The 17,693-nt window shown below is 43.2% G+C and overlaps 1 protein-coding gene across 1 annotated transcript in view; it reads left to right on the plus strand.

Annotated features, from left to right (window-relative positions):
- auts2a (activator of transcription and developmental regulator AUTS2 a) overlaps positions 1-4,076 on the plus strand; it is a 289,935-nt gene extending 285,859 nt beyond the window's left edge. Inside the window, 6 exon segments of the mRNA XM_034204116.1 lie at positions 99-240; positions 641-721; positions 810-893; positions 1,105-1,229; positions 1,231-1,346; positions 1,507-4,076. Coding sequence (XP_034060007.1) covers positions 99-240; positions 641-721; positions 810-893; positions 1,105-1,229; positions 1,231-1,346; positions 1,507-2,779 — 1,821 coding nt within the window. The 3' untranslated portion in view covers positions 2,780-4,076.
- Positions 4,077-17,693: the final 13,617 nt, after the last annotated feature.

A 17,693-nucleotide genomic window follows, 5' to 3' on the forward strand; every position in this document is an offset into this window, starting at 1 on the left:
GCTGACTTACAGTAGTTTAACTCAATATAAAATGACTGTTATCCACCGCAGTGTGTAAGGGGTTTTACATGTGTTCTCTGTCCTCTGCTCTCTTCCAGCAGCAGACGCAAGTCGACCCTCACAAGCTAGACTTCGGTCTGAAGCCTGAGTTCCTGAGTCGGCCTCCGGGCCCCAGCCTCTTTGGCCCCATCCATCACCCCTCAGATTTGGCACGGCCTGCAACACTGTTCTCCGCTGCAGGTGAGTGTGTGTCAGAGCTCTGGGGAGACAGATTGATGGATGGTTAGCAACAGTTACTCTCTGACACATGGCAGCAGCCTGTCACTTCCTGCTGTTCAGAGTGAGGAGGCTTTTATTATTGTTAACAAGGTCAGCTGTGAACAAGCCAAGACAGAAAAACTATTAGTATTGGTATTAAATTAGCCAACTACTGAAAAATAACTGGGCATAGGCCAAATATTAACATAGCTATGAACAAACATAACTAACCCATGGTCAATTTATATATATAGCTTATTAAAGAATGTTCTTGGTAAAGGTTTTAGAAAGGTAAAAAAGCTTTATTTCGGTTAGGATTGCTATGCTAAATAACAGTTCAATACTTAACCTTTGACAGATGTTTATTTCGCTCACTCCTCAGGTCCCACACACCCGTCAGCAGGTCCTTTCGGGCATCCGGCCCACCATCCTGGAAACTTCCTGGCCCCAGCATCTCACTTAGGTAAGACGATCTCTCAGTTCACTAGATCTGAACATTTTTTTAAAAGGATTTGATTGTAACCATGGAAACACGTGGCATCTCCCTACAGAACATTTCAATCGGCCCACAAACTTTGGAGGACTAGGGACCCTCAGTTCATCTGCCTTCGGGGGACTGGGCAATCCAGCACTAAGTGAGTTTTACTGTTGGTTAGCACACAGGCTGCTCTCATGGTTGCTTTTGTACAGTTCCCAATCTATTCATCAAAGTTTGAAAGTTATAGTTGCTCTGGCTGCGTTATATATATATATATATATAAGCAGAATATCATTTGAGAACTGGCATTTGAAAATTCAAGTTGTCGAGATACGCATTTAACTTGGGTCTTGTTTTTCCACGTGTTGAAAACCTAACCGCTGCCAACGCCATGTTCGGACTTAAAGAGGGCCCCAACGCACAGCAACACTTCAACGGTGGCCATCAGGAGCCGTGGAACCGCCTGCACCGCACCCCGCCCTCCTTCCCCACACCCCCCCCCCTGGCTGAAGCCTGGAGACCCAGAGAGGAGCGCCTCGGCCAGCTCGCTTGAGAGGGACCGAGACTCTGACAAACGGGACTCGCTGGGCAGTAAAGACGACAAAGACAGGTGGGTGATGAAAAGGAGTTTGGGAAAATATTTAGATTTTGTTGGATCAGATTTGTAGTTTTTTTGTTTACATTTAGTTTGGCTTATTTCAAATAAAAATAAAATTGAAAGATCAGGTAATTTACTGGTACTGATTATTGGACTTTGTTTATGCTTCTAGGGACTCTTTGGAAAAGCGCCATACGAGCCATCCGTCCCCGGGGCCAGTCAACCCCATCAGCCTTCTGGGCCACAGCCGGCCCCCTGAGCACCACAGGAACCACCTGCCCCCCCCTGCTGGGGAGATCCAGAGGGACAAGGAGACCAAGGCCAAAGACAGGGAGAGGGAGCACTCAGACTCCTGGAAAGACAATGGCACAGATGAGCATAAGCTCAAAGACAACCAGCACAGCGACAAGGACACACCTGTCATCCACGACGGCCGGGTGTCGGAGGACAAAGTGTCCAACAGGGGGACGCCATCGCCCTACGTCCGGCAGACCAGCCTAGAGCGTCCCAACGGTGGGCTGAGCCGGGACGTCCTGGAGAAGAAGGGGGAGCTGCCGTACGAGCACCAGAAGAGGAGCAGTGAGCTGAAGGTGAAGGAGGAGCGGAAAGAGGAGCGGAAAGAGGAGCGGAAGGAGGAGCGGAAGGAGGAGCAGGATGCAGCGGCAGAGAGGGCCAATGAGCATCCAACACAGGCCCCGCCCACACCAAACCTCCACCCTCCCTCGTCAATGCCTATGCCCATGAGCATGGCTAGCGTTCACTCCATGAACAGCATCAGTGGTCTCGAGAGGACTCGAATGGTGGCGCCCTTCATGGGTATCAGCCCCATCCCAGGGGCCGACAGGTTCCCTTACCCTGCCTTCCACTGGGACCCAATGAGGGACCCCTACAGGGGCCTGGACATTCACAGGCGGGACCCTTTGACCAGGGATCTGTTGCTAAGGAACGACCCTCTGCACCGGCTTACAGCGCCTCGACTTTACGAGGCGGAGCGCTCGTACCGGGACCGAGAGCCTCATGACTTTAACCGTGAGCACATGCACGCTCTGGCCCTGGAGCAGAGGAGGGAGCACGAGCGCGCCCACATGGAGGAGCGTGAGCGCCTCAACATGCTGAGAGAGGACTACGAGCATGGCCGCCTCCACCATGCAATGCACCATCCGGCCCTGGACGGACACCTCCCCCACCCGGCCCAGGGCCTCATGGCCCCCGGACTCCCAGGCATGCACTACTCCAGGGTCAGCCCCTCGGCTGCAGCGATGGCCGCTGCCGCCGCCGCCCATCAGAACGGCATCATGAACAAAACACCACCCACCGCCTCTCTGAGTGCCCCGCCCCCTCTCATCCCCTCACTGGGGGCCCGGCCCGGCTCACCCAGACGGACTACCCCCCTGGCCACAGATATCAGAGACAGAGCGGCTCACAAAGACATCGAGGCCCGGTGAGCCTCATCTCACTGAACTCCACTAAGCACTTAGCTTTGGGCAAAGCAAGACTGTAACATAGCTGTGAATAACTTAAGTGGGCAGAGACATGCCCACACTACGAAATGTTTTTGTATAAAACTACAAAGAGACAGTAATCATGAAACAAAAAAAGATTTTTCAAAGATGTTTTCCCGGTTTGCTCCAGCTTTTTGTGTGCATTCTCCCTCTTGTGACGCGGAGTAAGACTGAAGACTTTTGGAATGTACAGGTACTTTAGCACTGACAGACAGCAAAGTGTGTAGATAATATGTACAGTCGCTGTGCTCACTCTTTATGGATTAAAATCATGGTACAAATATGCAAAAGGGTGTTTTGAAAGCTTTACTTTGAACACATGTAAATAGAGGAGTATTACAGCAGTGATTCAGAATGTGCTTTTTGCTATTTCCTTCATTTTTTTTAGGTTGATGCAAATGTTGCATTGTACCAGAAACCCCATATTCAACTATGCAACAAATGCCTGGGCTCCCTTTCTAAAAGCTCGCCTTCTCATTACTACTGACTGTGTAACAATACAGGACAACAAGCTGTATTCTCTCCACAACTCAGACACACAGGTCCACGCAAACACATCAAGCTTTAACCCATTCAAAGGAACAATTTGGATTTAACAAAACGTTTTGAGAATGACTTTTTCAAACATGATTAATTGTGGTGACAATCCTAGAAACAGCTAATTCAAGTAATACGATTTATATTGTAAAAAGCCAGCAGCACAAATGTTAACTCTTTTTCTCACTCAGTTCTAACCGGTGTTGTTCTGGGGAGAATGCAGCACATTAAACATCACGACAGCACATGTGTAAAGTACATGTTTTGGAAATAGGTTCTGTTGGTCAAACAGTGTATTAAAGTGCTTTCCTGAGTTGTTGTACTTACAAAATCAAAAGACAAAAAAGCAAGTCTAAACTATGGACCGTTTGTTTCTAACGAGCAGAGATCTATTTTAGTAGTCCACTGAAGGTTTAGTTGTGCGCTTCAAACTCTGTGATATCATGTCGTGCAGTGTTTTTTAATCTAACAGAAAAAGGTCCACCGGAGCCATAGTGGTTAGTCGATGCATATTGCAAAAAGATTGTTCAATGACATTTTGTTTTGCTGTTACCCATGTACAGGGAAAGCAAGTGAAGTCTTTCTAGATCATGTACAAAAATGAGAAAAAAAATGAAGCGACTGAATCTTCAGCATGCTCCTCATTTAAACTTGTGTTATGTAAATTGTGCCATGTTATTAAAAAATGTGTACTAACTCTGTCTGTGGGGCTTTTATTCCTCCACCTACTGAGCTGAGTAAACAGGCAATATTTCTTTTTGACACAGTTAATGACTTTCCACTTTAGACACCCATGGAGGATAAAGTACCTTGGGTATCTCTCACGTCAGAAGTATTTTAAGTGCTAATTATAAAGTAGATATGAGGATTCTGTCACTTGATAGTCATTTCTAATCATGTTATATTATTTGCCTGAAGACCAACAACATTAAAAGTGTCTCATTCCGCATGTCTGCTGAGCGGTAGGTGCTGACTTACAAGAAATTGCTTGGTAATGGTAAAAGAAAAAGGCAGAAGAATAATACATCACACCACATCAGCTATTGGACAAGTGAGGGCTTGTGCTCGGTTCAATAACAGTGCTTTAAACATCAGCAGCCTTCACTGGTGAATCATGGCACGGCACTTGTGTATTCCTCAGAGGAAGCAGGAGTTATTGACAATCCCATTACACTGAATAAAAACAGCATTCCTGCACCCTTCTCTGATGGATGTTTGGCACTGAAGCACCCGGGTCATGCATCAATCAAGTGTTGGCTCCATTCGTCACTAGTGGGAAATGTGGATTGCCTGGATTTCCTCCTGCCAACAAGTAATGCCTCCTGCTCCAGGGATCAACACTCACTTTCCTTTCAGACCTGCTGTCAGTGCAATATGTGGTAACTCCTGCTTTAGACCAGGAGAGGGCGCCAAACTGCAACAAAGACACTCGTAACTGCTGCCAGAGAAGAGGTCATGATGAAACGACCATCTAACTTTGGTCTGCATGTTATGGTTATTTACATTTAGACCACATTAATGAAAAGGCAAGCAATGGTTCCAGATTCCCAAATGTCTTTTTCTTCTGATATTGTACACATAATACAATCAAATCAAGCTTTAATTATTGTCTGGTTTTAGCCTAAATAGAATTCATTTATATTAGGAACTTTTGGTTGCTTAAAGCAAGACATTTTTCATTTTCATTTCATTTCATTTTTATTTGTCCCGCTCATGGTACGCAAAACCAAATGTACAATAATTGCCAACAAAACATGTCTCTACAAACACACCATTGCATACATGCCAACCTTTCCAAATCCAAAAGATGTAGGTTTGCGCGCGGCAAATGTGCACGCCCAAATGAGATAATCAGAAGAAATGGAACCCCAGTAATTACATGTATAAACCATTTATTTAACATACACTGAACAAAAATATAAATGCAACACTTTTGTTTTTGCTCCCATTTTTCATGAGATGAACTCAAAGATCTAAAACATTTTTTATTTACACAAAATAACCATTTCTCTCAAATATTGTTCACAAATCTGAAAAGAATCTGTGATAGTGAGCACTTCTCCTTTGCCGAGATAATCCATCCCACCTCACAGGTGTGGCATATCAAGATGCTGATTAGACAGCATGATTATTGCACAGGTGTGCCTTAGGCTGGCCACAATAAAAGGCCACTCTGAAACGTGCATTTTTGCTTTATTGGGGGGGTCCGAAAACCAGTCAGTATCTGGTGTGAGGGGTAGGGTTAGGAGTAGGGTTAGGGTAATGTTGTGAATCGAGTGGCCCATGGTGGTGGTGGGGTTATGGTATGGGCAGGCGTATGTTATGGACGACGAACACAGGCCACTCGATTCACAACATTACCCTAACCCTACCCCTAACCCTACCCCTCACACCAGATACTGACTGGTTTTCGGACCCCCCCAATAAAGCAACAATTCACGTTTCACAGTGGCCATTCTAAGGCACACCTGTGCAATAATCATGCTGTCTAATCAGCATCTTGATATGCCACACCTGTGAGGTGGGATGGATTATCTCGGCAAAGGAGAAGTGCTCACTATCACAGATTTTTTCAGATTTGTGAACAATATTTGAGAGAAATAGTTATTTTGTGTATATAGAAAATGTTCTAGATCTTTGAGTTCATCTCATGAAAAATGTGAGCAAAAACAAAAGTGTTGCGTTTATATTTTTGTTCAGTTGTTCAGTTAATTGCATCATTTTATGCATTTTTCAGAAAAAGTGGTAGTTTGGTAAACAGTGACATCAACGACATGTCTGGTCTGTAAAATGCCCGAAAAGTTAAATAATGGGAGATAAATATCCCAAAGTCTCCACATTTGTAATGTGTTTCTGGTCCTCTTTCAGTTGAGACAGTGTAGATGAAGGATGTGTCAGGATGTAGAACTCTTGTGTGAACATTGGATAAAGCCAGGTTCATATTCTTGTTTCATGTTGATGACATATTAGAGTCAAAGGTTTGCACTGAGCGATATATCTTTGTGTTGCGCCCAGGTTGCGCCATAAGTCATAAAATACTGCATTAAAAAAGTAATTTCCTGCATGTTTCTACTGATAAAGTGTGATGTAAATAATGTACAGGCTTTCAGATTGCTGTAGTTCACTAAACAGAGACATTAACGACATGTTTGGTGTTGAAAATGTCAGAAAAAGTGAAAGGATGGGAGATAAATATCCCCAAATCTCAAAATTGTATTATATGTTGTGTATGTTTGTGGTCCTCTTTCAGTTGAGACACTGTAGGTGAAGGATGCTTCAGGAAAAGACCAAACACTGGATGTCTTTCAGTCGCCAACATGTGTTTTCGAGACACTGATACGGGGAACGGGGAAATCCTGCAGGACTCAAATGCCTCGTCTCTGGTCCCTTAAACTCATTTGGGAGTGATTACCCATCAGCCCCGGGGGTGCAGAGGAAAGGCAGCGTTACCCCCGGTCTGCACGTTGTTTCTCTTTCAGAAACACAGAGGACTGTTTGTATGATGCGATCACAGACACGCTGCAAACGGTGTCCGCCAAAAGTCGAGTCCAGTGTCTATGGAGTGTCATTTTTATTTGTTATAGTTTGGGAAATTGAAAATCGGTAGGGAAAGCCAGCTAAGTCGGTAGGCGGTAGAAACATGTCAAAAGCGGTAGACTACCGCCCAAATCGGTAGGGTTGGCAGGTATGCCATTGAGCGAAAAGGAGCAGGGAGAAGAATACAATCTTATATGACCTGCCCCTTTCTAAAAAACCAAAATAAATACAAATAGATGGTCTGCCCTTCATAATAATTTTCACAGCCAAACATAACAGTATTTTAGGATACTAAGAGAAACACAAAACATACTTATTTCCCACTTCACGGTTAACGGAAAGAAACAAAACAACAACTTTGGAAAACATAAGGAAAGCATTTTCAGATTTTTTTTAAAGATCAAACAATTGACCATTAATCGAGAGAAAATGTGTATAAATCAAAATCACAAAAATAATAACTGATAAATATTTGTTTTAACTATTTAGCCAAAACATTATCAGTTGAGGGTGAAAATGCATATGCAAATCGGTTATGCTAAATACATTTCAATTAGCTTGTTATGTCAACAGAAAACAAAGATATTCATCTTATTATCCCAGAACATGTTATAAAGAACATCTTCACACTTCAGACCATTGACCGATGGCTGTTTAATGTCACTTGTTGATCATTTCAGCTCTGTTTCATGTCACTGTAATAACTTTCTCATTCCAGCCTGGGCAGCAGTTCAGAGATTTAGAGTGCAGGATAGGAGGTCCCTTTAAACTCTTCATCACAGCTATTGTGTTCTCCTTCAGCTGCAATCTGCTCCTATCAGCAATGTCTGGAACCGCCTAATCCAAACAGTAACCAAGAAAATCCTAAACGGTCTGAGTAAACTGCTTTTGGATGTTGCTACAAATCCTTCCTCCACTGGACGGACCCTGGCTTTCAGCCTCCGCCACAGGTTTAATATCTCTAAGCTTCCTCCCTGGATATGTCCCGTCCTGCCAGCAGAGACACAGCGCAGGGCTAGGCCTCGCCCCGATAGAAAAACAAATGCCAACAGATTCAAATACTGGAGGATCCTACAATTCCCATTACTTCTGTAAAAGGTACACAAATTGAGCATCAAGTTTGAGCATTCACAACAATGTAATATCCCCGAAGCTACTCATTCAGCCAGAGTGATTATAATTACCCTAAACTGCAGCCACATTTATCGTTATCCAGACTCCCATGAAGTCACAGCCTGGAAGCGAGAGAGAAAGCGTTAATGTGCACAGAGAGAAGCTATCCACTGTGTGATAGACAGAGGCTTCTGATTAATGAGCGCTGACAGCAGGGGGTCCGATGGGGTCCGATGGGATTTCAGTGCAAATGGGATCCTGAGAATGTAACTTCTTTATCAAACAGCACACTGACAACTGACAACAACAACAACAATAACAGAGAGGCCTGATGAGACAAACACAACAAAGCCACTCTGCTGTTTCCAGATCACTTAATGATGGATGCTTTTACTCCATGGATTACAGACGTTTCATGTAGTGGGTCTCCTCGCTGCCAATGTTTTTGGAATATTTCAGAATCTTGAAAAGTCATGATTTCTTTGTTTAGGATTGGTGTGGTTTATTTTTACGGTTAAAAACACCTCTCGGTTGTTTTAAGATGCAATTTAGGTTTTTTGTAGATTACATTAGAATAAAAAGGCCCATCACAGCTCCATGTAGCATCTTGAAATGACTTGTTTCCAAACAGTCCAAAAATGAAATGATAGAAGACTAAGAACATTTGCAAATATTTAAATTTGGAAACTTGAAGTCAGTGATTTTTTTGCATCTACCCCAAAAAATGACTTTCATAATTAATCTTTTACTAAGACTAATAATTTAAATAATTTCAGCTCTACTATAAAAAAGTAAGCATATTTGTGTTATAATCTTGGATAAATAAAATGGGTTGTGCTAAAATTGTGTGTGCTTTAATCTTGCAACTGGTAAAGGTAAAGCTCTTTTTAATATTTATTTTTATACAGCCGAGTAATTTCATTCAAATTAAAATAAAAGCTGTAAAATAATATTGGAAAGCATTTTCAATAAAAAGTACAATATTTCCCTCTGAGTTGTAGTATATTTGAAGTATAAAGTAGCATAACATGGAAATACTTTATGGTAAGAACAAGTACTTCACATTTTTACAAAGGATACTAATTGGATACTGGATTGGATAATTGATTTACATCTGAAACTTCTTTAAAGGAAACGTTATTTATTTACATGTCACCTGTACACTCATAAGCATGTCTCTTTGGTCATGTAGCCTTCTGAACACTAGGTGGCATCAGAGCACACTCCCACACTGTGAGGTGAGACAAAGGAGCCACCAAGGGAGTTTCAGAGGGAGGTACACAGTCGCACTGTCACTATTTGTCCTGAGAGAGGAGAACCAGTTTGGCAGGTTCACTTCCTGTGATGGCAGCATCATATGTTTGGTATTTACCTAGCTTCCAGATAACACCGTCATCATCACACATGCTGTCAAACTGGAAGAGCCACGACTCTCCCTTGGGTGTCTCGTTCTTATGTTTGAGCTCAGCTAAGAAGCTAATAAAGCCACGGTCCTCGATGTCAGCTGTCTGACGCCTGAAGCCTGGAATTCATCCCAAAACGGAGAGTCATCCGTCACATAACTGATAGCACACACCTCTCTCTGAGCTCACAGGAAATCAGCAAACAAGAACACCTGACACCTCAATGCCTTTGTAAACAAAGCCTGTCTCTGGGAAATGACATGCAAAACGCAGAGTATCATATACCATCAAAGGAATGGAACTTCCTGGCACCTGCAGATATTCTGTCTTTCTTCCTAATCATACAGTATACCATGCATTACCTCCATCTCCTTAAACCAATGTACAACTGCACTGGTTCTGGCTAATCAACCACCCTTTTCCCCTGAAAGAAAACAAGTATGTGGGAATGCTCATAGTCTTTTCTCCCTGCTGACAATAGTGCTATCACATCCAAACAAACACACTCAGACGCTACTAAAAATACTCGCCTGTTTATAAATGGGCAGGCATCCCACTCTCGGTGGTCAATTCTCCTGGTGTTTCCACTCTCCTGAGAAAAAGCCTGTAAACACAAGCGGGCCAGTACCACTGTCGACTCCTCTACTGGGATTAAGCTGATGCTCAGCCCTCACTAACAAGAGTTCATCCATTCATCATTAGTTTAATGGTTGATGTTACATTCTGGAAAGGATGAGATCAAAAGAGCAAAAGCTGGCCTCAAAAATGAAATGCTGTATTAGTGCACACAGCAGATCCAGGGAAATTAGCATAATGCTTAAAGACATACTGTACGTGTCCAATAATCTTTGACTCTGCCTGCGCACAGTGGTCAGAATGAGACTGCTGTGCTGTTAGAGCCCTTTTCTGAAGAGAAGATGAGGCTTCAGATATAATATTTGCTTAAACTATTATGTAAACATATTCTGACAGCAGGTTCAAGCGCAAAGCAGCTGTACGCCCCTTAGCTAAATACAGGTTTGTTTTATTGCCTCTGATAGATTCTTGTGATCCACCCAAATCATGTTTTCACTGTCCATGTGTTGTTTGTTGTCTGAGGTATTCTAGAGGATAGCTAGCTGCTCTGGAGAATGTAAAGATGTCACAACACACAATCTAAAGAAGATGGAAGTACGCTAAAGAAGATCTGTGTCAAACATACTTGAAAAACAAGATATATACAGGAAAACAAACACCAGTGAAGCCTTTCTGCAGGCAGGAATGAAAACAGTAATGTTCTCACAGCCCTGACCTTCTAAATGCAAACACATAGCTCTATTGTGACATTAGAAAGCAGAGTAGAACTGTTCACAACTGATTAAGGCAAAAGCCTTTTAATTCAACAGCACCCGGGAGGCCTTCAGACATGTTGCATTTACTCTATTTGTTATGTAATCCCGCTTCTCAAACAAGATATCCAAGGTTTATCACGCTGACCCAGATATTTTCTAGGCATGAAAACAATGCTACTCATAGTGTCATTCTTCACCAGTTTAGGACGACCTTCACACGGTCCATGCAGCAGGGCCTTATTAGCCGTGAAATACAGACGGATGAACTTTAATTATTGCACTTGTTCGTCCTGTACCAGAACATTTCAGTCAGCCAACTCACGTGGAACGCATTATTATTTGAATGCAGAGTATACAGAATTTATATTGGGTGTCTAGGCTCTGACCTTCTCATTTTGCAGGTGCATTAACCACCAAACGCAAAATGAGGGTAATAATTTCTCCAAAGAAATGTACTAGATTCAGAACACAATCCCAGCCATTGTGTGGAATAGACTTTTTTGTAACTTCTGTATGCAAGTGGAACAAACCAACAGGTGGCCATTACCCTGCTGGGACATGGTGGTATCTACACCACTAATATCTACGCCCCTTTCACACCGGCGCTTTTCAGGCTCCAGCTCCGGCTCGGAGCTGGAGCCTGAAAAGCTCCGTTTTTTCCTGTTCACACCGCAGCGGCGCCGGCTCTTAGCTCCGGAATCGGGTTCACTTCCAGCTCCAAAAAATTGTCGGTCTAGAGGCAAGAGCTTCGGAGCTAAGAGGTGGCGTCGCTTACGTCTCTCTTACGTCGAAGCGTGCAGGAAACTAAACCCACCTCCCCTGAACATGGGTCGACTGTCATGTCTGCCTACAAGCAGTAATGCTTATAAACACACTTTATAAAGTCAGGCAACACTAACCAGGCTTCGTGTGATTCTGTTTATTTGTACCTTACTTTGACCATCCGTTCACTGTTATTGATCATTGTGGAGAGAGGCAGACGTGTTGTTTTGTATTATAGCAGCTATCGGATGGAATCAATACATGGGCTGCACAGGTTGTCGTGTCCGACTATCACAAGTAGAATCATAATAAAAATACGCCGGTAAAATGTGCCTGTAGAAAACGGTTTTATGCCACAATAGGATAGCAATAGCAAGTAGTCAGTTTAGCTTCGGTTGCTATGCTAACATCACCCATTTTATACCAGAGAAACTTTCATAACAGCGTTGTGATACCAAACAGCGTCAATTCAGACTGACACACATTCACTTAGGCTAAGGGGAACTGGGGATACGTATCAGCTGCTTGTGTGAGTCGGACAGTGAATACTTTAGAGCGGCCGCAGCAGTGTGAGCTAACCGGGAGCTAACGGAGGAGAATAAACTCCCGTGGAAGAGCAGCCAACACTGCAGCGGTCGGTAAATGCTGCAGAAACACATTAATAAACAATGAACCACGGCACTCTGGAGCAAAGCATAAGGTTGGAGAAGTTGTTATTCAATTTATTCTGGCTTCGTGTGATTAAAAGCAACACGATCATCGACTCGACGCAGTTCCCCGTTGTTGTTGTGAGCGCCGTCATGCCGTTGGGGAGCAAATCAGCGATGTAAACGGTGACGTCATGACGCAGCAGCGGCAGCACCAGTCGGGTGCTGGGCGGTGTGAACCGAGCGGGAGCAGAAAAGGGAAACCGGAGCTGAACCAGAAAAGCTCTAGCTCGGAGCTAGACAGGGAAAAGCGCTGGTGTGAAAGCCGCATAAGATGACTACATGATCTCATCATGACCAGCCAAGGCACTGCAAAGGACAATTCGTTTTAAAAGGTCCCATGTCATGCTTTTCCGGTAATTACCCATCCCCTATATATGTCTTAAATGACATTATATGTCTTAAATGACATGAATATGTCTTAAATGACATGATGAATTGGAAATGGGGGACCCTGATGTAAACAAGACGAAAGTCTTTCTCTGGTCTGCATCCCCTTAACAATTGTATGTTTTGAGCTGTACTGTACTGTACCCAATATACAAGCTGTTAATAAACTTTTCAATCAATCAATCAATCGTCTCCCGACTTGCGAAAACAGCCGAAATCGGCCTGGTGTGTCAGGGCCTTTACAGTCAACGACGGGCCCCCGCAGCATGGAGTCTGTTTGAACATATCACCCTGTAGTACGCGCTGGGTACACGTACATAAAACAGGCCTGCACTAGAATTCATTACGTAATAAAAGAATAAACTGAATTTCATGTAAAATAAAAAATAAATGTGTTGCTTGGCAGCTGTAGACCTCATTAAGCTTCATGACTACAACTCTGCTTGTGTGACGTATTGGATTCAACCTTCCCAATGAATCCTGTCTGCTTCCTAAACCTTAAATTCAGTCTTGTTAAAATTACATTTTTCATGGGTTGTCCTGACTTGAACTGCAGCCAACAAGTGGACACACAAACAACCCATGTCTGCAAATATAAAGAAATACACATTAGTAGGATATGTGTTGTTAATGTGGTCAGAAAGGTTTTTAGTCAAGGACATTCGCCCAATGAAGCCCACCTGTAAACCATAACAATATCATTTGGAGGATGACAACACAAATCTCCTCATCTCTTAAAAAGGCTCACAGAGCAAAATTGATCATTATAGTATCACTACAGGGTTTTGACGAATTAACAGCAACATGTCAAGTCTGTGGTATAGCTAGACCGGCCATGAATACATGGTGAAGCTTATAATATGTACAATTTACTCATACATCATCATGGTCGTTTTAATATATGTTTTGTAATGCAGTTTGGCTTACGCTTTATTGTGAAGTGTTCCTATTTAGTTTTATCCCACAAGCAACATCATTTTAAAAACCTTTGTATGAAGTGCAATAGGAATCTAATGTATATTATTGACAACAAAACAAAAATGTCAAAATTAATAATATTCTATTTGTTCTATTATATGTAGTTTGTTTAAGTGAGAATAGTGTTTGCTTTAATTCCTGGCAATACAAAATCCATTTTTAATGGGAATTGCACAATGATGAATAACCAGAAAATTACATTTCCGGGCAAATGTATAGCCTACTCGGCAGTGAAAATGTTTGGCTTTATGCACCACTGAGCAAATTTCCTAGAAATTAATGTGAGCCCTCTTTCAACACTTTATCCCATTCTCTTTTGTACTTCCAAACCCAGTACCAAGCTTCAATCTCATGCTGCACCTGTGACATCTGGAGTGCTGCATGGAGGGGAGGATTCAGTCTGTGAAGGTGGCCTGAAGTACGTGTCCAGCATGAAGAGAAACATTGTCTAATTTCTGAGCTGAAAATAGCCTGAGATAGGGGGGGTGGTTGCTCTGCTGAAGGAAAAGGGATTGCCCCATCCTGTTAAATCGCCACTAAGGGTAATGCTACTGACACATACACACGGACAGCACTAACACGTATGAACACATACACGGAGACACTGGAAGACACACATTCGATATATCTCTGACATCACTGTGGTAATAATAGAGATGACCCCAATCATCAGAGGGAGAAAAAAGGGAAACTCAGCCCCATTCCCTTGCCAAGGCTACATTTTATTGCTTGCCTCCATTGCACCTTCTTGATGACATGGCATTGGAGGATGATCACCTATAATAGAGTCCAGCCGAGGTGCAGATTAAAAGTACAAATCACATTGTAAACGACTGAGTGGAGTTGCACTGTGTAACCTCCATCTTGGTCTTAAACCAAGGTGCTCCTCTGGTTCTAATCTCTCATCTTAAATGATGAGAAGAAGATAAGAAAAGATCAAAGGAAGTGAGAGTGTAGACTACAGTATATCAGTGAGAGATATTGAACCGAATGTCCTGCCTCTGAACCTTCTTGTATTCTCCTCTCTTCTCCAGCAGCATATGGCAGCAGGTGGGGGAGCATCTCTGAAGATGTTAATTTCCCCACAAGCGGGGTGTCTCCTGTGGTAAGGAGCCAAGTGCTGCTCTCTCTTTTACTCACGCTACACGCAATGTGAATAAAGTGTCACATTTGCTGATGTGCGTCATCTCACTGATCCATGAAACTCTCCAGACAAAGACTCGTCAGAGAGAGGGGGATCTTGATATAACATGATGTTCTTGGACTGAGTCTAATCTCAGCATGCATCCACAGCCACAACCTACTTCTCCCTAGAGCACAGAGGGGAAGGTCATCCATCAAAAGTCACATATTAGTCATAGACATGTGAGCAGCGAAGGGTCGAAATAGTGACCCAAAACGATGCTGAGATGCAGCAGGCGTAGAGGTTGGCCCTTAACAGATGACTCCATATCGACCAAAGGAAGGACAGGAGAGGTGGGGAGGGAGGGATGTCGGATGCTGTGCTAGAGCTCCACTCCACCCAGGCCGGGAGATGGGGAGGACTGACAAGTAAGTGCACAGCAGCTGGGTAGGCCTCCTGAGAAATCTGGGCTGTCTGCAGGCGTAGCAGACAAAGTGGGAAGATTGGCTCAGGTTGAACTCAACTCCCTCTCTGCAGAATATCCTCCCCTGTCTCCAGCCACAACATGCAGGTTGTTTAAGGCGATGTAAGGTTGAGTGCCGTGAGTGTTTGCATGGTGACACATTGATTTTGTGCCTCCTTCTCCGATTCCTTTTAATTTCACATGGCACAGTGACTGTGCATTTAAAGATCAGACTGTCAGCTTTCATTTAACAACACAGACTGGTTACAATATTAAAATAACTACACATGTATTTGCCTGCTCAGCCTCCCACATGTGTTATAATAATATTATGATCATTAAAGGGATATTTCGGATTGCTCTAAGTGGGGTTGTATGTCAGTTTATAACCTATAGCTTGGAGCAAAAATGACTAGCAGCACAGAAGCAGTATTGATGTATTGAGGGGCTGCAGTAAAAAGGATTTTAGCCATCTGAAACAAATCAATATCTGTAAAAGTAAACACTATATTTAATATTTAAATATTCTTACAACCTAAACTAGTAATCAGACAGCCCTTGTTCCATTCTCTCGCCAAAGCTGCAGGTCTACCGCTGCCTTGAGTGGTTAGATTGTATACTTTGGTGTTTAACAGGGTTTTGGAATCACCCAAGTCTCCGAATAACACAAGCAACTAACCAATCGAAGCAGCACCAGACCTGCAATGTAGCAACATCTAGTGCTGATAAATAAAGCGGAAGTACCAAATTTGTTTTTAACTCATGCCTCATATTCAGGCATAACGTTGTGCATAATTAAGGGCATGGCCACTTTGAATGACTTATGGGTGCTATTTCAGGGTTGCTACTAGCTGTCTGCTCGGTGCCCACTTTAAGCTTGACAACATCTCTTCAGAAACCTGTGGGCAACATCACAGAGATTACACACCGTATTCTAGTCAGTCCATGCCAGAAATGCCTGTGTTCGACAAGGTTAAATAAGGTTATTATCAATGGACTCAATGGTATCTTTGGTGAGAGCACATAAAAGTAGATGGTTATCATAGTTAAATAATTCAAAAATATAGCTTGATATCTGTATGTTTTAGATGGCTAAATACATTTAGATGCTGCCCCAATCCACAGCAGTACACTGTTCAGCTTCTGTGCCAATATTCCTTTTTGTTTCTCTAAACTGGGGGTGTGCCAACCACCATCTCCTGGCTAAGGATAAGTACCTCATTCAACCCCTCTTCAAACAATCCAAACAATCCTATCCTACTACAAGAATGCTGAAAAGAAAGATAAAGATAATTTTACACCCAAATGAATGGCTTTTCGAATTATTCCAAGATTACTGCATCCATCTAAATACTGCTGTAAGATAAAATAGAGGGACCAGGTCCAAAAATAGCTCTTGCTACCCAGTCAATTATCCAATGTAGCTGCAAAAGCTTACAATCACATCATAATCTGTGTCATATTACACATTCAGAGTGCTATGAGTGCCGAGCCAAAAATGTTAATGTACTGCTGTGCCAACGGAGATGATGGAGCCCGCCCTTCATACATATGCATCTTCCTCTATCCTACCCAGAATTCCCCCTGCAACCCGCTCCCAACCTGGCTGAGGTTTCTAAAAATGGCAGAAAGCTTAACGTCTGTGACAGCAGACATCATACTGGAAGAGAGCGACTTTCATGAGACCCATGCTTTTAGAGGTCTCTTTTGTTAGCAGGGAGCGAATCACGCTTAACAAGATAAATCATTCCGCTAGCAGCCGGCTTAGACTGTGTACAACCAGATAAGGTTGCCAAGGAAACCCTTCTGGAGAACCAATGAGCTTTTCTTTTGCCATACCAACCTCCTTGATCTGTGCAAACAATTAATACCTTACCCAGGCAGAAGGGAGGGAGCCGGGGAAGTGGGAGGCAGGCACAAATCCCCAGGTGCTTAGCACTCACTCTCTCCCTTCAGCTACGTGAATGAGGACATGAGGTAACAAATAATAATACCACAAATGGATATTGGGCTGGAAGACACTGAGGGATGATGTATGATTCATTGTACATTAATTCAATGAGAGTGGGAGGCGTGTGGCGCAGTGGATAGAGCCTTGGTGTTGGGGTCAGGAGTTCACAGGTTCAAACCCCACTGCAGTCAGCATCTCGTTGTGTCCCTGGGCAAGATACTTCACCCCAAATTGCTCCAGTGGGGATTGTCCACAGTATTGAGTATGTACGTCGCTTTGGATAAAAGCGTCTAACATGTAATGTAACAGCCATAACAGTCCATAAATCTAATCTGCACACAGGAAGTAGCACATATCGCTAATATCCTTTTAATGAATGTTTTGAATGCAGGACCATAAACGTGCCATAATACCCCGCCACATCCATTTGTAGGGAGGTTGTAATTGTGCAGGTAGTATCACTGCAGCTGAACAGACCCGCGCAGAAGTGAACCCCTGATGTGCAGAGCTGCTGGGGAGCCATTAGAATCCACAGGGACTCAGACTGGCCACAGATCAATGC

This window comes from Gymnodraco acuticeps, unplaced genomic scaffold (genome assembly GCF_902827175.1).
Source record: "Gymnodraco acuticeps unplaced genomic scaffold, fGymAcu1.1, whole genome shotgun sequence".
Taxonomy (NCBI): Eukaryota; Metazoa; Chordata; class Actinopteri; order Perciformes; family Bathydraconidae; genus Gymnodraco; species Gymnodraco acuticeps.